Raw genomic sequence first — 23,924 nt, 5'->3', positions numbered from 1 at the left:
TCCCTCCCCCCCGCTTGTTGCCAACCGCCTTTGCGTCCACCCTGTTTCTCCTACCCATAACAAAACCTATCCACATCACACGTCTGCTTCAAAGGATCGAGGAAGAAAAAAAAAAAAAACGAGCCTGTGAGCAAAAGCTACTAAAAAAATGAACTACCAAAATTTGAAGTGTTCAGAGTTAAAGGACCTGTTAGCCAAAAGAGGGCTTCCATCCCACGGAAAGAAGGTACAACCCCGTTGTATACATATACAGCGTTGTAAACTTGCTTGCACGCGGTGGTGACACAAGTATATATTACTTCACGAGACCGTGCGCCTTGGCGAGAGAAAAGGAAAAAAAAAAAAAAAACGCTCTTGCAGAAATGCGGTTGTCATGTCGTTAATGATGCGTAGTATAAAATTTCTAGGCGCCTATTTAGAGATACGTGGTACATGTTTTGTATTGTTTGCCTGTCCGTACATTTTCTGTCATTTGCGGACTCATTTTGTTGTGACGTACGCCCCGCCCATGTAGACCTTCACATTATATTATTAAGAAAAAAAAAATATTTTTCGAAATACGCGCACCGCATCGGGTTGTCGTTGTTCGGGCCTGCTGTACGTGCGCATAACGTGTAGTTGATGATAGCCGCTCCGCCATTGCAAGCGCACGAACATATATATGTACATAAAAAAAAATATACATACATAAAATATACCTACATACCACGCGTGCAGTACATGTGTATTTTATATATGCCCCTCGCCGCTGCCACCACAACCGCTGCGCAATCACCCCGATTTTGAGAAAAAAAAAAAAAAAAAAAAAAAAGAAGAAAAAAAAAAATTCGTTATGGCGTTTTACCGCTTATTCAGCAATTATACTTTTCATATTCTTTACCCGCCCCACCCCCTTTTTTTTTTTTTTTCTGAATAAACCCAAAAAATCGCACAGAACGAGCTTCTAGAACGGCTATTAAATTATGAAAAAGAAAACCCCCATCTGGTGAGCAGTCCATACATATTAGATAGCGGAAACCATAAAGGGAACTCCGACCAGGGGACAAACCTGGAAGCTTCATCATCGACGGATGCACAAGGAGGCAATCTGAACAACTCAGAACAACCTGTTGAGAAATCCCAAAAGGATATTAATCAGTTAGAAGGAGGAGGAAGTGGCGAAGAAGAAAATATCAATTACAAGTCTTCTTCATCACCATTTATTGGGTCTGAAAAAAAAAAAAAAATTTTATTAGTTAATAACAGAGAAGACGATTTTAACACAGCGGGCTTGGGAAAAATGAAAAATTATTTGAAAAACATTTTATCTTCGAATACAAAAGATGAAGGATCCAAATATAAAAAAAATGAAAAGAAAACGGATGCAAATAAAAACACAAATCAAAACAATGATGATGAAAAGAAAACCAAAATGGTCATTCCTAAAATTACCTTTTCGGAGAGTTCCTTGTCCACGAAAAACACCCTGCAGAAAAATATTCTTTCCTCGCCAGGTTCGTAATAAAAGACAGGTGCGCCCAACAAGGGTGGCACTGCGCAAACGTGGAAGCGTTGTAAAAAAAAAAAAAAAAAAAACACGAAAACGTGAAAAAAATGCATGTGCATGCGTGTGTAACATATTTCTTTGCACCGAGGTTTGGCATGGGTTGCGCTACTTATCACGACCAGTCATCATTTTAGAATCGCCTTAACCGCCTACGCATTCCCTGTTGTCATATTTTTTTTTTTTTTTTTTTTTTTTTTTTTTGCAGAAGATAATCTTTACCTGACGGAGGAGAAAAAGAGGGAGCTGCGAAAAAAGCGATTCGGTATGAAAAGTGCATCAGTGTGATTGGCAGACCAAATTGCGCCGTTCGCTCCATGCAAGACGTGTTTTCTCTGCAAATTGTCCGCCTAAATTTGAAACCCACTTTTGCTGACTCTTTTTTTTTTTTCTACCCATTTCCCAACGCAGGCGTCGTTTCCAAGGATGATGCCCTAGAGTCCAGAGCCAAGAGGTAATAAAGAAGCACCCAAAAAAAAAAAAAAAATAATAATAATAATAAATAAAAAAAAGATGAACGTGCATTTTCCTTCGCGCGTTTTGTACCCTCCCTAAGGGGTTATACCCCCCACATACAGCTCACTTCACATGACCGCGCTCAACCCCATTTTTACAGATTCTGCATTGTGACTCATAAAATGGAAGAGGAGAATAAAAGGAAGAGAGCGGAGCGCTTTGGCCTGAACAAGGTAACAAATCCGTCTGTGCCAAAAATTGACCCCCTCCCCCCAATTGTCATTTCGTTCATTTTGCATTTCCCATTTTTTTTTTTTTTTTTCACTCGTCATTTTTACCTAATCACGTCCGTTACGCAGGGAAAGCTGAACGACTCCGAAATGAAGAGGAAGCGTGCCGAGAGGTTCGGCTTGATCCAAGATGTAAGCCCCACTGCCAACTGAGCGCGCCTGATTATATATATGTATATATGCCCCCTGTGTTGCTATTCTGTGAGTGCACCAGCAGAGGTGGTGACACCACATCTTACACATGACTGCGCGTGCAACACCTCGACGATGTGATTACGAGCAATGGCATCCTCCCGTGTAAAGAAGCTCCTACGTGGAGGTGTGTGTCTGCACCTTGAGCCATACCCCTACTCCCATGTCATCCCACTAAAACTCTTTTCTACACCCATGCAGAGTGATAAACTGAAAGCCAGGGCCCTCAGATTTGGAATAAAATAATGACGTGTTTTTTTTTTTTTTTTTTTATTATGGGGAAAAAAATACACATTAAAATGTTACAGCCTTTTTTTTTTTTTTTTTTCTCATTGAGGAGGATTAGAAGAACTAACAGTTGACCGTAGTCAGTCCACATGGTGTTTTTCCTTTCTGCATGTGTGTAGCAGTAAATGTGTGGAGGCAGTTGCGAAATGAAAATGGAAATTTTAAAGCGAAGTGGTAAATCAGATTGTAAAACACAGATTGCACAAATGGAGGTCTTCACAAAATTGTAGCAATTCGTTACAGAGCACATCAAATTAAAAAAATGTAGTACAGATGATAACTCCCCCGTGCAAGCCATTTGTGGGTGCAAAGTTTTGCCTCTTTTTTTGGGGGGGGGAGGGGGGAGGGGCGTCCTTTGTGCTGTTTGTCTTTGCCCCATTGGGGGCAAAACCCTTTTACGCAGTTTTTATTAAACCCACTTTTTACCCCTATTATTGGTCCCAATTTTTACCTGTATTTTTTGAGTAAAAACGGCACTCCTTTGTTTCACTTTATTTTATTTATAAACGACGTAGTGTAAAGGCATTGTTTTCACTTCGCACCTCACCCCCATTGTAATTTATCTCCCTTGCACTACCACCTGTGCACCCTTGTTGCGAAATCATTCCACACTAGGGGCATGTATTTTTATGTCTTCTGTTAAACATATTACACGAAAGATGTTTTTTTTCTTACGTGCCCATGTTGTGTCATTAATTATCCCACTTTTTTTATTTTTTTATTTTTTTTTATTTTAAAATAAAAAACTATGTTTGTTTTTAAAAATGAATGAAGCTTTTTTTTTATCTTCGCTTTAAAAAGACACACCATTTGGCGTGTAAGCGGATTGCCAAAAGAGGAGCAATAAAAAAAAAAAAAAAAAAAAGGCCAAGCGGAGCGAAATGGAGCCGTGTGAATCGGAATGAAGCGCACTGCACAGGATGATACCAGCCTGGTTAGAGCAGTACCCACGACTCTCCAATTGTAGAGACGTTGCGTTTTTTTGTCCTGTTTCTTCCCTTTCGAACCCCTAATAAGCAGCGCGTGGGAAAGACCTACACAACCGCATCTTAGGTAGAGCGTCTACACGGGGATGGACATGGACCGATTCGGTCAATAAATACTTTTCTTATCTTCTCCCCCGCTTCACCCTTCGCGATGTCCACCATCAGGTGGGTGCACAGGAAGGGACAGAACTCCGAAAAGCGAGTCATCTCCCTGAACGAAATTAAAGAAAGGTACCTAAACGACGTCACAAATGCCAGGAAGGACAAACGGAATGAGAAGAGTTGCTGCGATGGGATAAATACAGGCACAGGGAAAAAAAAGGAAAAAAAAAAACTAATAACATTTTACGAAAAAAAAGCTGAAAAAACATTTAATCAGCAAAAGGGATTAAGCGAAAAATATGTCAGTAACTATGTTGGGGAAAAAAAAAAATATTGCTGTTCAGGTGAAAATGGACAAACGAAAAATGGCTGTTCAGAATGCAGCGGACAAGTGGACCCCCTTGGTGGACAACATGGGATGTTTGGGCAACCTAGCGATGTGAAAAAAGGAGGAATGGCAAGACCCATGGAGGAGAGAAGCAACCTGTGTCCTCATCACCATGATCAGCAACAAGTTAATATAAACCTAGATGTCAGTATTGAATGGAACAAACAAAAAGGAAAATTTGAAAAGGTAAACTCCCATATAGGGGACATGAGAACATATTTTCGACACAAGAAAATGTGGCATCCCATACAGGTGTCCATTAGTGATAAGTACTCTGGTGAGAATGGCTACTCGAGTGAATCCCCAATAGGATATGAAAAGGGAAGAAGTGGTAAAGGGGATGTACCATACCCATGGGAGGGACAAAAGTATGAACAGCCCTCTCATTATGGTAACCCAACGGACGGTCATTATCATGAGCGTAGTGGCGGCAACAAGCACCCCCAAGGAGAGCTTCCAAACCCTGTTGACAGAAACAAACACATAAACCGTTTTGAAGAAGAGTGTACCACGTATGCTGGGATGAGACCCGCCCCCTATGTCCCCCTCGACAAAAGTCACGCTGGTCATGCGTGGGACCACTACCACAACTATGCAGACCCGGAGAACAGTCATCAGTTGCGATATGACAGTGGGGGAAAACTTCACCCAGTGCGCAAGGTAGAGCGGCATGAAGTTAAAACGTGTGAAGGGGGGGCTCAGGAGAGAGCCCATATGTATGTTAAGCAAGCCCACCTGCCTGTCCACGACCTCCAAAAATGTGCAAAAAGCAACCCTCTCGAAGATCCAGTCAAAGAGCAAACACACAAAGAGAGGCAGAAGTATTCCCGCCCGATGGACGAAGAACGAATTTGCAGAGGAGATGAGGAAAGGGCGGGGTTTTTCCAAGGGGGTGGGAAACGTACAGACATGCACAGCGCTGACAGAAGCGACTTCAATAAACGTGGCTGGATGATGGGCCCAGATAAACCAATAAGAGGCGACAATAAGCCCCCCCCACATGATTATCACAAAACAGCAGCCTATCTTGTTAGTAGTGAGGAGGTTGTCCTAAGAGGAGAGAAACAACAGAAGGAATATGAACAGGATAAAAAAAAAAAAAAAATTATTTTTTCAATACACACAATTAATAACATATTAAAAAAAAAAATTTTTAATTATTTAACAAGTTGGAGGAAATATTCGATCGTAAGAGTCCCCCGTTCTGTCTACAAAAAATATTCCAAAATTGTTCCCTCAGGGGAAAACTACCAAGGAAATAAAAACCAGGGTTCCCATTCCGCAGTGTCGGGACACACCATACAGAACGCATTTCCACGCAAGGCAGATATGCCCTTGTGGTGTTTTAACAAAATGCCCAACGAGGGGAAAAGCTGCGAAAGGGTAATTCTCAGATCCACGGGGGAAGAACTACAACAGGATGGAAATAAAGAAGGATCCCCTTTAAAGAAGAAGAAAAAAAAAAAGACGAAAAAGGAGAATGAAAATACGAAGGAAGGGAGCATCGCGGAGACCATCCAAAAGGGGGAAGTCGTACATCACAATGAATTGGGGGTACCCCCATTTGCAAAAAAAAAAAGCAGAGAAAATTTTAAAATGTATAAGCAGCTTTCCCACAAGAAGGTGGTACTGAGCAACACGTTGATACATAGCTTCATCGATGTAGACATACATGATCAACGGAAAAAGAAAAAGTACTTGAAGTTTTTCTCCATTTTGTTATGCCTTTTCCTGAGGAGGCACATGCACAGGCAGTTGTCTGTTTTTTTTTCGGTCATTGGGTCGTTTCAGCGGCGTCAGGTGAGTTCGCTGGACAGGTCATCACTTCTTTGGTGGTAACCACGTCAAGCGAACGAATAAAACCCACTGTGGGGGAGACAAAGGCGTAAAATGAGCAAAAAAAATGTTGTTATGATGAGAAAAGGACAAAATCATGCGCTGTTTTTTTTTTTTTTTCTCACACACCTGCGCAGGAAGAAAAGCGAAGCATACGAAAGTTTATAAACAGTAGAGTTTATGCCTTGTCCATTCTGGAAGGGGTATTAAAACGGACGGAGAACAAAAAAGCGCTTAGGCAGATGGCACTGCTGAAGAAGGAAAAGAGGGACGACAAGGAGGATAAGCAAACGCACCATTACAGTGATCACCCGATAAGAAGTAACAGGAAGGACGAAAGGAATGTTGTGAACAGCGCACCGCACCATGTTCAACCTTTACCCCAAAAAAACACTCCGTATGATGAACGCGTCGGAGAATGCATGGCGGAGGACAAGCCAAAACTTACCTCCACTAAAAGCCACGAAAAACCCTGCTTTGGTAAACCCAAAATTTTTAGGACAGACGATTTTGCTGTCTTTTTTAAAAAAAAAATTTTAAAAGAAAAAGACGATATTCTCCAAAAATGTCTCTTAAGATCCAAATCAGATGCAGTTTTGGATTTTTTAAAAATGAAAGGAATGGAAAATTTTTCAAAAAAGGCTACTTGCAGTTCAGCTGTTTTGAATTTTCCAGACGGGGCTGTTTATTACAATGATGATATGCGAAGTTCTACTTTACTGGATCGATTCTTTACAGCCACGTACAGCCCACATCTGCCAAGTGTAAGCACAAGTAAAGAGAAGGGAGATAAAATTCACCTCTCCTTCTACGATAATGTAACAGCGGATGACACCTCCACATTGATACGAAGCTCATTAAATTTTCAACAGTGTCACAGGAAAAGGGAAACCTACATGCACTTTAACAGGGAATGTTTTGAAACAGGCGGAGTTAACAACTGTGTGGGTTCAACTAGCCACAATATGACTAGAGGTAAAGAACGTCTTACTACAAAGATCGGAGATGCACTTGATGTGAAAATGGGGTCCATCTCGGAAGTCATGAACAAATTGGGTTGTCTTATTGGAGACTCTACCTTCTTGACCGGTGTAATTCCCGGGGGGGCAGGAGACCACATGGACGATTCCAGCGAGGAGGATGTACATGACAAAAGGTGTAGGATGTTCTTTAAGCAGTTTAAGAAACAGCTCACCATGAAGTGCAAGGGGGCAGCACCGGAAGAGGAAGACTGTACCGATGACCGTCATGCAGGGGGAAACCATCTCGGCCAAGCGGACGAGGAGCAAAACGGGCTGAGTCTGAGCGATCTGAACAGCACCGTGGGGGTCTCAAAAGGGGGAGAAAAATATACACATGGGGGCTGGATGCAGAAATAGAAATTGTGACATTGCGTTTGTACATCCATAAGGTTGTGGCTGACTTTTTTTTTTTTTTTTAAAAACCCAGTGTTGTTTAAGTTAAATCAGGTGTCACTAAATTTGTAAAAGGCACACATTGCAGCTATCCCTCAAGCGAGTATTTACATTTTCAGTCTCTTCTCCACAAAAGTAATTTCTTCTTCAAGTGAACGCTTCCTTGCATTTATCTTATTATATTTGTGTGGTGAAACGGGTCAGGCGACGCGCCTGCGGCGGATTTTTTTTTTTTTTTTTTTTTTTTTTTTTTTTTCACCCGTTCATGTATCGCGCCATTTTCGAATTATATATGTATGTATATTTTTACCTCTTTGGTTTGACTTTTTTGCCGCTTCCCTTGGCATCCCCTGGAAGCACAAAACAAATGTTGCTGCTCTTTCACATCGAGTTGGGGTCCCTTTTACCATGTGCAAGGAAAATAACTCATACTTCAGTTTGGCAATCCAGGCGGACTGAGCAGCCTGCTGTATGTGCAGGTGACTTCGTTGAACTGTTTGGCAAAATATATTTTCTCGAAGGGGGGCGCAAGGAAGGAATTACTGATGAGAACGCAACAAAGAGGAACATACCGAAGCTACATTACGAACAGATGAGCACGCGTGGGCCCTCTTTTTCACATTTTTTTTTTCACATTTTTTTTTTGCGGGAAGAGATGGTATAATACACCTCAAGGGTTCAGCTGACAGAACAAGGAGAAACTACTGACCGTCGTGTTTGTTCCCCTCCCGTGTCCACTCTGTAAATACCCCTTTAAAATGGCACTCAGCGCTTACCTGCCCAAGTCCTTGCTCAAATGCTTATGTGCAAACTACACCGTCAAGCTCACCACGCCAAACGCGAGAACACATTTCAGCACAGCGAAAATCCCAGAGAGCGTAAAAGCATTGTACGAGAAGAAAGTTGAACAAATGGAATTGCGAAAAAAACAGTTGGAAATGAAAAAAAAAAAAATGGATAAAGTTCAAATTTCGAAGGAACGAAAAAATAAATTCAAGTCTTCCAAGGGACAGCACAACGTATTTTAGAGCGACGTCTTCACAAATTATACTGGTTCAAGCCGAACGAGGAACAGGAAAAAAAAAAAAAATAGGAGTGACACCCGTCGGCAGGATTTTGCTCCATCCCTTCGTGGAGGTACCACTTGATAACCATTTTTTTTTTTTGTCCCCCGGTTTCGCATGCACACTTTATATATCCTCCCTCTTTTCCACCCCACGTGGGAAGAAAAAATGCGCACACAATTGCATACATATATATATATATATATATATATATATATATATACGTACTTTTATACACATTTTTTTTTTTTTTTGTGTCCGCCGTGGGATGGAGCAAATTTAGGTTGCTCCTCTCTCGACCTTGAGCGCAGTTAACAAAAAGCCATCAGCCAGCTTGGCATTTTTTATGACTGGATGCGTTCGCCGTTTCACGACCTGTTGTTCTCGTAACACAAATTCATTAAGCTTTATATTTATAAAAGAATTGGTGTCCATTAGTCCCTTTAAGAATAAGCTACACACATTTAAATCGTCCGTCTGAATAATTAGCTTGCTATCATTCTTCAGAAATTTTAAAGACACCTTTATGAGCGTGTCGACGAGGAGATGCACATCTGTGTTTGTGTGGTAAATGAAGTCACTTGATATGATTACAACGAATGCTTCCGCTCCTCTGCTGTTCATGTGGTCTATCAGCATGTGTTGAAGATGTGATTGTTTGTTGGACGTGATTTCGTGGTCCTCCGCTTCGTGGGCGTTCTTTGCACGCTTGTTTGGGGGGTTACCAGCATGGTCGTGCCCTCCATCATTAGGGTGGTCGACCTGGTCTATTGTCCTCTTGCGACATTCCACTTCGGCTATGTCGTCTTGTTCAACCACGTCATCTTCTGTAGCCGCTTCACCCCCCTTTGATGCTGCTGCTAGTGCCCCCTGTACTGCCTCTTTCCCAACGAGTTCACACCTGCCGTCGATGGCGAGCCACTCCCCGGTGTTCAGTCGTGTCGCGTGTGACGCATGCAGGATGCTAACCTTGGCGACGTTGGTGCTTTTGCCAATTCCAAAGCTAGGGATGATAGCATTAGAAGCATTTTTATAAACAAGAGAAAAAATATTAACATGATTAGAATAAATAATGTTGAGCACACTGATCAGTAAACCAAAGGAGTCGTCATAAATGAGTACATTCGGTTTTTGCGTGGACAGGGACTGGTGTGAGCTGGCATTGTCGTCCGGTTTCGCCGTTTTCTCCGCTTCCTCATGGAGCATTTGTGTGTGTTCCTTATCATCGGTGCATTCTTCGGCGCATTCTTCGGTGCCTTTTTCATCTCCGTGCTCGCCTTTTTGCTGAGCGTGTTGCTGCGTGTGTTGCTGCGTCCCCTGGGAGTCGTGCCGCGTGGACAAAAGGACGTCTCTATTCAAGTGGAACAACAAATTGGCGAGATAATCAACCCTAACGGAGGAAATTTTTTCAGGAAAATATTTGTAATAAAAATTCACCAAATTCACAATGCTACATTCATACACAGTAAATTGACACAAGTGCCTTTTCAGCTTCTTCTCCACGTATTTGAATTTCGAGATCACAGTTTTTTCCTTGTAAGTGGAAGAATTGTCGACCAACTTTTGTATAACTTCGTATGGATTCTCACACACATTATCTTTCAGCTCTGCAATATTTTCTTCAGTTAATTTTTGAGAATTCGTATGCTGAAAAATGTCTTTGTTTGTTCCTTTAATATCTGTATAAAAATCAATGTCTAATTTATTTTTACTTTTTTTACATCTAACCCATTTGTTATTTATGTATGTGTATGTGGATCCATATTTTTTATTCACAAGGAAGATTAGGTTGAGGTAATTTTTTTTAATTTTAATTTTCATGTCCACCACCTTGTGCAGCCTGCACTTCATTTCATCGTCAATCAAGACGAAATCGTGCTTCCGAATTTTCATTCTGCACCTTTGGGGGAACTTTTATAACGGGGTTAGACGAAGCCAACCGGGTATGAAGTGGTCCCTTTTTTTTTTTTATCCGGGATGGAAAATGTGGCCGAGTAACTACGGAGCTGGGCAGATGCCTCAGATCGTTTCACATAAAAAATTGAGCCTTCCTCTTTGGTGAGGGGGTATCCCCTTTTTCATAGCCAAAATTTTTTATTTTTTTTATTTTTTTTTATTTTTTTTATTCCCCCCTTTTTGGTAATTATGTGCGTGGGGTCTAGAGTGGTCCAATGAGCCATCCGACATTGGGCAGCCTATTTCTGTGGGTTCTTGCAAATAAAAATGTGAAAACTGCTTGTATGCATGTGGGTATTTGGAGAGATGTTCCAGTGGGGAGTCACTTGCCGTTATAAGCAGCGTGTCAATGCTCGTGGGCCGCCACACCCCCCCTGTAGGTATGTGCAAAAAGGGTGCTACACTTACACGAGAGCTTCTTTGTACGTAACAGTTGCCCAGTTGGTAAATATTCTCCTTCGTGCTCACATCCTGCTTGTTATAACATGTATGTATACATTTTTATTTGCTTTGTCGCGACATGGTCAAGCGCAACACGACTGCAGTTGTGAGTGTAACCGAGATTGGTACAATTTGTAAGCCCTGGTGTCATCCCTGACAGATCCTAGCAATGTTTGGGAGGCAACCCGCAAAAGGGCTTTTTTTTTTTTTTTTTTTTTTTTTTTTGTGAGAAGGCCAACGCAGGTACCAGGTGAGGCAATGGCAAACTGTTGGGTAATGCACGAAGGATGGGCACAACCCACCACTCAGTATTGTCATCCTGTGAAAAAAAAAAAAAAAAAAAAAGGTTCTCACTGGAATGTAAGGTGCTTCTTTTTAGGGAAGCTTTCTTAATGTAGCCATTTCTCCTTTTCTCCTTTTTTTTTTTTTTTTTTCCCCATTTTTGCCTTTCTCAGGGGGAAAAAAAAAACGCCTCATTTTTTTTTTTTTTTCTTTATTTCACCCGCCCAGCAGCCCCAAGTGATATATGTTCCCCTTAGTTCATTCGTTTGTTCTTTATGCTCATTTTTGCACATTGTTGTTCATTTGTTTTCTTTTTTTTTTTTTGTATGTGAATATCTGCGTCATATCTTTTGTGCGCCCACCGGTGACTTCGCCTGAGGGGCGTGTACATATGCGCAGGTTATCTCCCCTGCAAACGCTTAACACGCGTAGCTGTGTACACCTGTGTGTATGCGACTAGGATGTAGTTGGGGCAGCTTCTCCACCGGGACGCCTTCTCTCCATAGCACACAAAAACATTATACACCCCCTACACGCCGCCGCATAGTAACACGTGCGCACAAAATAATAACACAAAGCAAAAATGGAAAATGACATCTTCGAGAAAAGCAAAAATGAGTTAGAGAGAATATACCTAAGCAAACATGTAGTGGTACATCCGATAGTCCTCCTCTCCGTTGTGGACCATTACAACCGTATAGCAAGTAACACAAAAAAGAGAGTACTGGGTACAATCCTGGGAGAACGAATTGACGGGGTTGTACACCTCACAAATAGCTATGCCTTGCCATTTGAAGAGGACATTAAAGATATTAACATTTTCTTTGTGGATGACAATTATAATGAAAATTTATTTAACATGATACGAAAAATTAACACTAGAGAAAAAATCGTTGGATGGTACACCACGGGGTCTAACATTAAACCGAATGACATTTTTATTAATGAAATTTTTTACAAGTACCACCATGCCCCCATCTTCCTCCTGGTAAATGTACACACGGATCAAAGCATTTTTCCTGTGAATGCTTACGTCGCTATTGAGAAGGCCATATCTGATAACAAGTTCAGGAAGACCTTCATCCACATCCCCGTGACGATAGGTAATGTTGGACTGCGGCTCGGTGATGGGTGGCGCCGCCTATACCGTCGCGAATACCACCGCTTACATCGCCGCTCATGTCGCCGCTTACACCGCGTACCCCCCCCCCCCCCCCGCAGGAGCGTTCGAGGCCGAGGACGTTGGAGTGGAGTTTCTGCTGAAAGAACTGAAGAGCGTGTCCACATCGACCCTGGCGACCAAAGTGGGCGACAAGCTCTCCTCGCTAAAAAGCCTCATTTACAAGCTACACGAAATCTCAGCATACCTAAATGACATCCTCAATGGAAACATTGAAATGAATATTAAAATTTTGTACAACCTTCAAAACGTATTTAGTCTCCTGCCAGATACAGAAAACCCGGAACTGTTAGAAGCCTTTATGGTCAAAAATAACGACATCATGTTGAATGTCTTCATTGGTAGCATTACCAGGTCGGTCATTGCTCTACACAATTTAATTAATAACAAAATTGAAAATAAAATAAACGCCGAGAAGAAGAAGCAGCTCGATGTGTCCAAGGACGCAGAGGACGACAAGGAAAAGGACAAAGATATTGACAAAGACAAGGACAAAGCGAAAAAAAAAATGTAGCGGCTGGGTAAGAGAGATATACCGCTCGATCCATGCGTAAACTTCCCATTGAAGGAAAAAAGGGTAATATGTGGAAAAACACAATTGATCACCAAATCGCGTAGCCTTTTGCGATGAAAAAAAAAAAAAAAAGGCGCGTCCGAATGAAGTTGATTGGAATTTTTTTTTTTTTTTTTTTTTTTTTTGCATAACGAGTGTCCAAAATGGAGCAGCGTCTTTTGCATACTACATGAAGCGTGCATCATGCAGCACGCACAAAGAAAGAAAAGAAAAGGGGAAAAAATGTCCACTTACGTGAAGGACACCCGCGCGATGGGCACCCGCGCCGTGTGTGTCTCCATTTTAACTTAACACTCCCAATCAACCCCTTCCTTTCTTTTCCCTCCTTTTTTTAAATTTTACAAAACATTTTATGTCAAAAAAAAAAAAAAAAAAAAAAAAATTAAAAAAATAAAATACAAATAAATCATTAATTCATGTAAACGACAAATGCCATTTACAAAAGTAGGGTGGGCATATCTGCCCCCATGGGATGTTTTTGAAGATGGGTCCAGTGGAGAAAGATGTGACGGTGGCAAGCATAAAAGAGGATGCGCTTTTTTATAAGCACATAAAATCCCCCCTACTCGCCTCATCCCTGTACATCGTTACCCTTCGAAATGGCATTCATAACCTCCACTGATCGCTTGTGCATATCGTCGATCATCTTGTTTAGCTCCATATTATCAAAAAACCCGGGGGTATTCCCGTAGTGATTTTTTATTTCCATTTTTTCGCTCAAGTTGTACTTGCGCCTGTTTCCCACGTTTGCGAATCCTGCATGGGGACATGGCGATGATATGAATGGTGATTTTTTTGCATGGCGATTGGCATAGGCTACATGACGCCATGTCCACAAAGACACGTGTTCCCCTCTGGGGGGTACACATTTATACGGACAACACAAAAAATTTTGTAAAATTGTAAAATTCACCCTCGCCCTCTGGGGGGCTAACTTCGAATGGCACAACACTTACCTGACAGGGGTAGGGCTTCGGACCTGAAGTCGATAACCTTTGGACTTTTGTGCTGCGGTATCACCGCTCGTTCGTCATCTAACAAGGGGGGGGGGGACGAAGTGGGCGCGCATCGATTAAATAATGCACCGGGTTGAGTAACTTCATGGGGTCGCACTTGGAACTCAAGCGCGAGCAACAATTCACACCCCGCGAAAGAACACAAAAGGGATATCCTTACCTGGGTAGAGGAACTTGTTGGGTGGTCTAATCAAATCATCCTGTGTATTTTCTACAAAGGAGGAAAAAGAGAAGGGTTAATAAAAAAGGTGGATGGTGCAAAGTAGGTAAAGCTTCCTGCGCGATGGAGTGCTCCTAATGTGCTTGTTTTTTTTTTTTTTTTTTTTTTTTTTTTTTCCTTGTCCATCCTTACTGTTCTTCTTATTCGATTGTTTTATCTTGTTGTGCAATTTGATGACATTGGGCTTCTCTATAATCTCTGCGTTGTTAAAAGTGGGTTGGAAAAAAAATGAAAAAAAAGTGAAAAAAAAAATGTAGCGGTAGTAATCGTGACAACTATAGTGATCAACGGGGGAGTGGATACAGGCGAAGCCAAGTGGCAGCAACAATGATATCCATTCGCCCGGCACGCATCGACCGCTTACCATTCACGTGGATTCGCTTGATCGTCCTGAACCTCCGCTTAACTTTGGATCGTAGTCCCTTGGCCATGTTTGTGCCTCCCGCTAGACTTAAAGGAGAAGCGGCCTACGGTCAAAGGATAAGCCTCAACGTAGCTAACAGCAAGAATCCCTCCAGTTGGAGAATTTTTCTTGGGACAGCGCTATATTATATATAGTGTTTTTAGGGGCCGTCGAAAGCGCGTATGTTTTTTAGTGGCCGAGATGCCAAATGGGAAGAAGCAACGGGATGCTCCCAGAAAGTTGCGCGGAGAAATTAAACTCAAAATTAAAGATAAGAAATGCGAAATGGGAAATAAAAAAAAAGGTAAGAAAAAAAAAATATAAGCAAAAAAAAAAAAGTGAGCAAAAACGTGGTAAAAGTGAAAAATGCGAACCCGCTCAACCGTGCGTGCTTAAACGCAGCTGCGAATTTGTTCCCAACTCAGCGGGTCGCTTTTTGCCGCACCGATGCGCCAGCAAAAAATATAGGCATAAAATACTGCCAAAAAATATAGGCATAAAATACTGCCAAAAAATATAGGCATAAAATATAGGCAGCATATATAGCTAAAAAAAAACGCTTGAACGGATTGCGCGCTAAAGTGCATGTACGTCCCCCTTTTTATCCGCTCGCCTACCACACCCACTTCTTCCTTCGCACGTGGAGGTCCTTGGGAGCCCTGTAGTAATGGTTGCTGTACGTGCCAAAGTCGAAGGTGACGTTGGGCACGAGCATTCGGATGTGCGTCTCCAAGCGCTCAAATGGTACCTGTAGCCTTTTCACACTTTTGAGCATTTTAAACAGCTCAAAAATTTCAATATTAGCAAAATTGCTCCTATGGATAATTTCGACAATTCTGGAAATCATCTTTTCGTTCTTATAAGATAATTTTGCACACGAATTTAAATATTTTATGGCATCCTCAGTGGACAAATAATTTGAGTTGTTGTCAAGTCTTTCACACAAAATATTATCCACCGCAGAAAATACCTTGCCGTTCAGGTAATAAATTTTGCTATACGCATGAATGATATTGATCAGATCACTTCCTTCCAGCGAGTTGATTTTCTTTTCACGAAGGAAAAAATCCCCAATGATGTCATACACGTCCCGTTCGAAATATAAATTTTTACTATAACTTAGGAGATAATTCATTAAATCGATTGGAGTACAGTTGGCAAAAAAATTCCTGTAAAATTTCACCTGCACATTAAATCTTTCCATGTGTATTTTGGACAACAGGATCCTCACATTGCAGTGTACCTTAGTTAACGATATTAAGCACTGTGATAATTCCGAACAGTCCATATGTTTGTAAACGTACTGCAGGAGGAGCAAAATTTCGTTGTACAGCTCGTCTATGTACATGTTAAATTTGCTATATGCGTAGAGAACATCCGTCACGTTTTTCGAAGCGTCGCTGATCAGTTGAGGGTTTTCCTTCTGTTCCTCCTCTGACCCTGCACACGCTGCTCGGGAAAAGCTTTCCCCACGACTGTAGCTGCCAAATTCGTGCCACCGCCGCAGATACTCATTATACCCCTTTATTCTCCTCAATGTAGGGGGATATAAATGCAGGAATAATTTCTCATGGTACGTCTTAATCTTGGCATATGAGTACAGAATATTTTTTATTTGCTTAAAGGGGGCAGTTGTGGCGATATTTTCTCCTACTAAATAGTTCCCCACTTTTTGTAGCAACTTTGTTAAATTTTTATTAACAGGTTGGTAGGATTTATTTGTTTGATTCACTTTCCCACTTAGTGATTTCTCCTTGGAGAGTAAAAAATGAGGAGACGCCTCAATAATTTCGAAAAGCTCTTCATGAGAAAAGGAGCTGTAATAATTGCCAATTATTTGAATGATTTCCTCCACAGGAATGTCTTCCAAGTGGATTAAATTTTCTCTGTATAAAAAGGCAAAGCTGTAGAAGGTGTTACTTATGGCTAACGTTGTACATGTCCCTAATTTTATGTGTTCCTTCAGGTTAGTCACCAGGACGTGCAATAATTCTCCATCCTTATAATGACAATTAACCATTATGCGGAGAATAATAGAGAGCAATTCGCTGTCCTTTACTTTTACTATCTCGGAGGATAACTTCCTCACAAATTCGTGAATACACATGAGCTTATTCATAGTGTGTAGGAGAAGAAATACCATTTTTAAATTCTTTTCAATCTTAATGATCTCATTCATTTGTTCAATTAAGTCCTTTGCTGTCTCCTCGGAGATGTCCCTTTTCTCTCCGATCAGTCCATATAACGTTTTTAAAAATTGGTATGATGTGCTTTCTTTAGTGGTACGTTCGGCGCACGAGTTCGTGGAACCTACCCCATCTTTGCATTCATCACTCTGGGTGACTCCCTCTTGGTTGGACACAAATGGGTTAACCCCTTCCACACCTTCCTCGCCCCTATCAGGGCACATTTCCTCTCCGTTTTGATGACCCTCAGAAAACATATCGCCTATGTAATCGGTCCTTCTTGGCCCTTCTACGGCATTCCCATTTAGTGCATCCCTATGGAGGTGACTCCCTCTTCCATGTGCAGCTATTTTGAACTTCCTCAACTTTTTATTTCCCCTACCAAATGTGGTAGCATCACTTTTTGGACAGACTTGAGGAAACTCTCCATCGTTCAATGATGGGTGATCTTTCCATTCTTTTGTCCCGATCTCATCTTGCGACAACTGAAAGGACGTTTCATAAGTATTATTTTGAATTTTTTCTTTTCCTGGCTCATGGGCCCACATTTCGGCGCCTTCCTCGTTCCACCTATCACCCCTGCAACTCGCATTTTCTGCTAACGGAATGCCATTGCTATTACTTAACGGGGGGCATTTGCCCTTGCCCCTAACGCTTCGAACATACTTCACGTGGATAGAGCGAAGCGTTCGCGATTTCACAAGGAGGTTTGAGAACATAATTCCGCTGCTGTACCTTCGTTATGCTTATATATTCTTTTTTTTTTTTTTGCTGTCCCTTCAGCAGTGACATGACCATTCAAACAGAAAAAAAATGTACCACCTGGTCAACTGATCGCAAGCACGTTAAGGTTATCACATCAAACTGTTTGTTCTTCGCGCTAACGTTGTAGATGTAGAGTCAGCGCAAAAGTTTCTTTCCAAAAATGGAGACGCAAAAAGGGCGTTAAAAAAAAAAAAAAAAAAATAGTCAATCTGCACAAACATGCTCAGGTGTGTGCCAAGCCAGATAAAAACCATATGACGAAAAATTCTACTTTACAGGTTTTTCACTTTTTTCATTCACAATGTTGAAATTATCTTTCATTTTATTAACAATCGGGTTGAATATGTAGTACCCGCTGCAAACCCCGATGATGGTTGCCACACATATACTTTTAAAGTCCGTTCTGCGCTTCATTTTTTTATAAGCTTGCCTCTAAGGTGTGTCTCAGCATGTAGATGCCGTGCTGGGCTGTTCGCAGTAGTACAGTACTGTCGTTAGTGTTGTATATAATGGGTCAAATATAGCGGTTCGCCTCCTTTTTTATTTTTCTTTTTTTGTAAATTTTCCCAAGTGCTGTGTACAATGTTATGGGTTAGAAGTTACACATAATCGAATTAGCCGGGTGAAAGAAAAAAAAGGGCAACTATTATACACGGTAAGCGTATGCGCATATGTATGCGGTTCCATGCATGTGCATTCCCCCCAATGCAGTAACGTAGCGGTGGAGAAGCTTCCCTCTAGGAGCAGCACGAGAATCTATTTCACCTTCTCCTTTTTTGTGTTTATATGGAGCGGATAGCGCAACGAGTAATGAAGCTTCCGTGCCTTTTTCCTAATCAAGCAAAATTTACGCCCCCCTCTTTTTACACCCCTTTCTGTGACAAGTGAAAAACCATTGCAGAGTGTCCACTCAACTATGAGATGTGTAGATAGGCATACTTTATGCGCTTAAACTGCTTAGGCCTCACTGCATACGTATATTTCGCAAAAATGTGGTGCTACACAGAATGGACCCCACGAAAATCCGCTTTACAGAGGCGATCTGAATAGCAAATTTCCCCAATTGGTAAATCTTCTATGTGTTTTATGGGTTATGTAGTGGGTTGGTCTTTGCCACATTAGCAAGAGCGCACCCCCCCCAGAAAAAAAGAAAAACACAGTAATTTTGAATATCCGCCTCATGTAGATAATGTTGAAAAAATGAAATAGTCACAAAATTAAAAAAAAAAAAATGTCGTCCTCCTTTTTTGTTTAACCCTTCTACCTCGTTACTTCTTATCCCTGCGCGTGAATTGGGCAAATAAAATTTTGGGTTGGTTACAAGCAGAGGAAAAATAAAAATGAGGCTCCGCGCGAGGAGAGAAAAAGGGCCTGCCTGCGACATGCCGCAAGTACGTATGCGTATAAATATATATACATCCATCGAGGCATACGCGCTGGTGCAATGCTACGGGCTGCTAAAATGCGACTAAACATGGGTGGGATCGTCACGTCCCGTGTCCGTATGTTCTGGAAAAACACGAATACCGGAGCCATCGTTTTACCACGGCGCATGGCTCATTTATGCCCCTCTCTTTCCTTTTCTTCCCTGTGGCGCCCAGCGCTAATATTAAGTATAAAAAAAAAAATGGTTTCGCCTGAACAGTTCATAAAAAAAAGTGAACATTTTAACCTGCCGTTCATGCGAATTTAAAAAAAAAAAAATTTTCATCTAGCTATTTTAGCAAAAAGTACCACATAATTCTTCCTCCATTGGGTCATTCCTACATCGCGCCCGTTGTTAACGAGCATATTCACCAAATATAACATTTTAAAACATATTTAACCCTAACGCGTGAAGCTGCAGATTGTTCGTTGCGCTCATTCAATTGTAACCATTTGGTACATGTGACATACAGAATTATAACACCTCTCCAACACTACCATTAGCTTCCCATTTTTTTTTCACGTCCTCTCCGTTCAACATGGCTAGCAACGCAAGTTTATTAACCGTCAAGGGCGAAGAGGACTATGGCAACCTGAACGCCTTTTTCGCCGAACACTCGTACTACCAAAATCACATGCTAAGTGCCATGGATTTGAAGATCTTTAATCAGATAAAATGCGTGGTAAATAAAGATAAGTACCCCCATTTGTATCGCTGGTATAAGCATATCGGCTCCTTAGAAAGTTATGTCACAGATCAGTTTAAGGATCCAAGCGAAAAGGGAAAAAAAGTGGGAGGCAGCAACGCGGCAGATAAAAAAAATATCCCAGCAAATGATGATGTTGATAACGATATTGACCTATTCGGGGACAGCAACAATGATGACCAGAGCATTCTCCTAGAGAAAAAAAAACAGAAAGAAGAAGAGTTAAAAAAGAAAAAGCAAAAGGAAAAGGAGAAAAATAGGTCCATTTTAATTATTGAAATAAAACCCAAATCAATTGACACAGATATTGCTAAAATCCCCAAACTTGTTAAGCAAAAAATTGTTGATGAAAATATTAAATGGGGTGAGGAAGTAAAAAAATTACCCGTAGCATTTGGCCTGTACAAACTTCATATGTCTTGTATTATATATGACGATTTTGTTAATACGAATGACTTGATGGAGAAAATTGAAAACATTGACTTGGATAATGAGGAGGACAAGAAAAAGAGGAAGTTAATTCTCGGCCTGGATGGAGAGGACAACGAAGGCAACAGTGATGAGGACGACGACGATGGGGCCAACGAGGACGAGATGAATTATGAAGAAGTGGAGGACGACCTGGACTTCCTGGTGCAGTCGGCAGAGATTATTAGCTTCAACAAGTTGTGAGCGCCGCACGTGCGAATGAGCCAAGAAGTGTGCGCATGCGTACATATATATGTGTGTATATATGTGTGTATATATGTGTGTATATATGTGTGTATATATGTGTATATATATGTATATATATACAAGTGTGCACCTGTTGCGACTGGCCAGTGGTTGTTCTCGCCCGCCAAAGTAGGGAAACAGACAAAGCGCACATGCATGACGAAGCCTTATATATATTACACTGTTTTTGCGTACCCTTTCACTGAAGCGAAAAATGTATGTCTTCCCAAAAACGTGATTTTTTTTTTCTTTTTTTTTTTTTTTGCACGAAAAATAATTGTATGTTATAACTTCTTCCTTGCAAGCGTCACTCCACACTTGTAAAGTGCGGATTTGTTAAAGCGGTAAATGGGTTTGATCAAGTCGCTTCGTTGGAACAGTCTGCGGAGGAAAGACGCCACTCGTGGAAGCTGCACGCTGCTGTGTTCATGTAGCTATGTAATAGCGCCTCCACGCGGGGCTCATGCACAACCGCAGTTTGATTAAAGGTAATGAATTGGCAGAATTGAAATGAATATACATGTGAACACCGTGCTATGGGTTGCCTCAAGTGTTGGCAGCTGTGGTTTTACCCCATTTTGAAACAAACGAAAAGTAAGCGCGAAATGAACGTATTAAGCGGAATGTGAACTAAACAGAGTGGGGTGCACGCCAATGCGAGTCGTTCTTTTTCTACACACATGTTTTTCCACTCGCAATATGCAAGCGTGGTGAGAAATGAAGGGTAAAAGTAATGCCGGGATAGAAACAATCTGTGGCTATGAAAAAAAACAAATAAATGTATACTATATGAGGGGAAAAAAAAGCTAACATTGCTACAACTCCGCTGTAAGAATACAAGGAAACGGAGAAAAAGGGGAAAACACTCCTACTTGTAACTGACGACAAAGTCATCCTCCTTTATGTGAAGAATGATTGAGTCGTTGGGTTGAATCTTAATATTGTATACACCATCAATGTAGACGATTGTGTTGCTGGTGCAGGTCCGTATATTGACATATTGGCAATCGTACACATGATCAGTAGAGTCATACACACTATTTTCCACGGGCTCTTTAACGATACACTTCATATGTTTACTACTGGGATGAAAACAAATGGAATTATTTATGTACTCTGAAAAAGCATCGTAGTTTATGGGCTGGATATTTTCCTTCACTACATCATTTTGTATACGTACAAATTCGTCGATAATATTTTTCATTTTTTTTTTATCAATTTTATTAACATTGTATGCCCAGGCAGTAGACCCAGTTCCACTTGTAATTAACAGAGCTGTACTTTTTAGCTTTTTTACAATTTTATTATCTATATTTATATATGTACAAATATTATTTTTAACAGCTTCATATATGTACACTTCATTAATACTTCTGTATGTTTTTCCTTCTTCTTCGTTGGACCTTTTGATGTACACAGTGATGTACTTTCTGTGTAGCTTACGATGCTTGTTCGTTTCGAAGAAGCACTTGAGCGTATTCCTGGCGTACTCCTCTGCGCTGATGGTGAGACTATCCAGGCGCTCGCTCTGCGTGGAGAGGAGGGAAGTGAACGGATTGCTGGAAGGTTGGGTGTGGGGCGATTCTCCAGCATCACCCTCTTCACTGCTTTTCCGCATCCCGACCGAGTGGACCATCTTGTCAGACGCACCATTATGCTCATTCACATCCACACCATCATAACACAAACTATTATTCTGTGTGATTCGCTCCATCGTGTTCAAATGTGTCAAATTCGATTCTTCCATTTGCTGCTTATTACTCCTCATTTTCTTCCCCTTCTCTTCCCTATCCTTGAGGGTCCTGATAAAATTGGACACATCCGTGAAAATAAAATTTTTTTTTTTTTTTTTCTTGTAGTAAATTTCCTCGAATTCTTCAAATGATTCATACGTGTAGTTTACTTCATTTTCAGATTCTACATGGCAATATTCCAGGCAGAGTTTCCCTTCCGATCCCCTGGGGTCGCTATTAATTCCAACCAGCTCGATGTGCTTCTTCTTCCCTCCAGAGTTGTCGTCCACGATGTATTTGTTAGCGATTATATGCGCCGACTCGAGGTATGTTCCGTCTCCGCCTGGAAGGGGGAGAAATGGTTAGTGAAACATGGACAGGGAAAGCACATTCGGAATGCACATGCGATGTGTGTGTGCAGGCACCACGCTGAGCAGATTAACACACCCCCGGAGGAGGAGAAACCAAAAAACCCTACCCACGCTGAAAATCGCATCCGGAGAAAAAATACTGGAGCTGCTGATACAAATATTTTCAATGTTCCGCTTATACGCCTTAAGAATGGAAACGTGTGATCTGTACTTTGTCCTCAAAAGGTTAATGATGTTATTCACTATAAGAGTATGCGTGAAGTGAGAAATATAAACAGAAAAAAAATTGCGCAAAATATAATCGTCCTTATATCCTTGCTTCCTCAGATTATCATACTTGGTGTATTTTTCAATTAATAAAATTCTGTCGTATTTTCTTAAAAGGACTTCACCTGAGAGGTCGCCACATGTGCTGTGCGGCGTATGGCTGGAGGCAGGCTCCCCCAGACAGTTGGGCGACACGGGTTCCGTTTCGTCAGAACGGTTAACATAGGAAAAGGGACTAACATGGTTAATGCCGTTGCTTCCGTCGCTGGCGTCGCCACCGCCCCCCGCGGAGTATCCACTTAGGGAGAATTTTTTACAACTCATGTGTGGAGTGGTCATCATCTTCCCCCACTTTACAAAGCAGATGTTATTCGTTGTGCAAACCTTTCCAGCGCTTATGTGTTTGAAGATGTATGACATGGCACAATTGTTTGTCGTTTCATTTCACTCCTCTGTAAGAGAGCGGCCTCTGCGATCACATTGCCGACGCCAGCAGTTTCATTTGCATGACGGTGTAAAAGCAAATGTGTGTACACATGTATATACGTATATATATATATATATATATATATATATATATATATATATATATGTGTGTGTGTGCGTTGTGACGGCGCCCTCCTGATGGAATGTGCTGATTGACTCACTCCGATCAACAGGTCAGTTAAAGCCTCTCCCTACCTCGGGGGAGTTGGTGACCTCTTTGGCAGGTGTTCAGGGGGAATGGTTATATCTACGTGCTAAGATGAGGATATTAGTATTTTATTCCCTTTCGCTTCCTTATTTGTACATTCTGCAAAAAAGGAGACTTGTTTAACTAGCGGCTTATTGTCCTTGTTTTACTCCCTTTGCCACGGCCTGCATTTCATTTTTGCGCTCGCCAAATGCCTGGTTGGTCACCTTGCAGGATCGCTAAATTTGTGCTCATTACACTTGAGGGTCCTTCACACAGCCTCGTCGACATAATTATTGCCAATAAATATATGTGTACCTTTTCTATATCGTCTAGGGTTCATTTTTTTTTTTTTTTTTTTTTTTTAACATGTGTCATACATCTGTTGGGTCAATCATATCAGCGCACTGGCTAAACAATATGCCCTGTGTTGCCCTCCTTTTTTTTTTTT

General features: G+C 41.3%; 9 protein-coding genes across 9 annotated transcripts; 5 read left to right on the top strand and 4 right to left on the bottom strand.

The window, feature by feature from the left end:
* Nucleotides 1–148: 148 nt before the first annotated feature.
* AK88_01758 (uncharacterized protein) lies at nucleotides 149–2,727 on the top strand (the record flags this gene model as incomplete). Its single annotated transcript, XM_012479393.1, has 7 exons — nucleotides 149–226; nucleotides 935–1,493; nucleotides 1,752–1,808; nucleotides 1,955–1,997; nucleotides 2,160–2,232; nucleotides 2,359–2,421; nucleotides 2,683–2,727. 7 exons carry the CDS (start codon nucleotides 149–151, stop codon nucleotides 2,725–2,727), a joined length of 918 nt encoding a protein of 305 aa, XP_012334816.1.
* Nucleotides 2,728–3,906: 1,179 nt separating this feature from the next.
* AK88_01757 (uncharacterized protein) lies at nucleotides 3,907–7,460 on the top strand (the record flags this gene model as incomplete). The annotated part of the gene is made up of 2 exons (XM_012479392.1): nucleotides 3,907–6,045; nucleotides 6,219–7,460. The coding sequence occupies 2 exons, from the start codon at nucleotides 3,907–3,909 to the stop codon at nucleotides 7,458–7,460; spliced, it is 3,381 nt and encodes a 1,126-aa protein (XP_012334815.1).
* Nucleotides 7,461–8,254: 794 nt separating this feature from the next.
* On the top strand, nucleotides 8,255–8,524 carry AK88_01756 (uncharacterized protein; the record flags this gene model as incomplete). The annotated part of the gene is made up of 1 exon (XM_012479391.1): nucleotides 8,255–8,524. One exon carries the CDS (start codon nucleotides 8,255–8,257, stop codon nucleotides 8,522–8,524), a length of 270 nt encoding a protein of 89 aa, XP_012334814.1.
* A 315-nt stretch (nucleotides 8,525–8,839) lies between these two features.
* On the bottom strand, nucleotides 8,840–10,453 carry AK88_01755 (uncharacterized protein; the record flags this gene model as incomplete). Its single annotated transcript, XM_012479390.1, has 1 exon — nucleotides 8,840–10,453. The coding sequence occupies one exon, from the start codon at nucleotides 10,451–10,453 to the stop codon at nucleotides 8,840–8,842; it is 1,614 nt and encodes a 537-aa protein (XP_012334813.1).
* A 1,369-nt stretch (nucleotides 10,454–11,822) lies between these two features.
* Nucleotides 11,823–12,933, top strand: AK88_01754 (uncharacterized protein; the record flags this gene model as incomplete). The annotated part of the gene is made up of 2 exons (XM_012479389.1): nucleotides 11,823–12,342; nucleotides 12,461–12,933. 2 exons carry the CDS (start codon nucleotides 11,823–11,825, stop codon nucleotides 12,931–12,933), a joined length of 993 nt encoding a protein of 330 aa, XP_012334812.1.
* Nucleotides 12,934–13,564: 631 nt separating this feature from the next.
* Nucleotides 13,565–14,660, bottom strand: AK88_01753 (uncharacterized protein; the record flags this gene model as incomplete). Its single annotated transcript, XM_012479388.1, has 5 exons — nucleotides 13,565–13,749; nucleotides 13,950–14,027; nucleotides 14,170–14,220; nucleotides 14,362–14,427; nucleotides 14,594–14,660. The coding sequence occupies 5 exons, from the start codon at nucleotides 14,658–14,660 to the stop codon at nucleotides 13,565–13,567; spliced, it is 447 nt and encodes a 148-aa protein (XP_012334811.1).
* Nucleotides 14,661–15,245: 585 nt separating this feature from the next.
* On the bottom strand, nucleotides 15,246–17,997 carry AK88_01752 (uncharacterized protein; the record flags this gene model as incomplete). The annotated part of the gene is made up of 2 exons (XM_012479387.1): nucleotides 15,246–17,483; nucleotides 17,860–17,997. The coding sequence occupies 2 exons, from the start codon at nucleotides 17,995–17,997 to the stop codon at nucleotides 15,246–15,248; spliced, it is 2,376 nt and encodes a 791-aa protein (XP_012334810.1).
* Nucleotides 17,998–19,547: 1,550 nt separating this feature from the next.
* AK88_01751 (uncharacterized protein) lies at nucleotides 19,548–20,387 on the top strand (the record flags this gene model as incomplete). Its single annotated transcript, XM_012479386.1, has 1 exon — nucleotides 19,548–20,387. The coding sequence occupies one exon, from the start codon at nucleotides 19,548–19,550 to the stop codon at nucleotides 20,385–20,387; it is 840 nt and encodes a 279-aa protein (XP_012334809.1).
* Nucleotides 20,388–21,297: 910 nt separating this feature from the next.
* On the bottom strand, nucleotides 21,298–23,220 carry AK88_01750 (uncharacterized protein; the record flags this gene model as incomplete). Its single annotated transcript, XM_012479385.1, has 2 exons — nucleotides 21,298–22,505; nucleotides 22,641–23,220. 2 exons carry the CDS (start codon nucleotides 23,218–23,220, stop codon nucleotides 21,298–21,300), a joined length of 1,788 nt encoding a protein of 595 aa, XP_012334808.1.
* Between the last annotated feature and the right edge of the window lie 704 nt (nucleotides 23,221–23,924).

The sequence above is a fragment of the Plasmodium fragile genome (genome assembly GCF_000956335.1).
Source record: "Plasmodium fragile strain nilgiri unplaced genomic scaffold supercont1.15, whole genome shotgun sequence".
NCBI classification, from domain to species: Eukaryota; Apicomplexa; class Aconoidasida; order Haemosporida; family Plasmodiidae; genus Plasmodium; species Plasmodium fragile.
The sequence above is the reverse complement of the archived record's forward strand: the minus strand, read 5'-3'. Positions and strand labels throughout refer to the sequence as shown.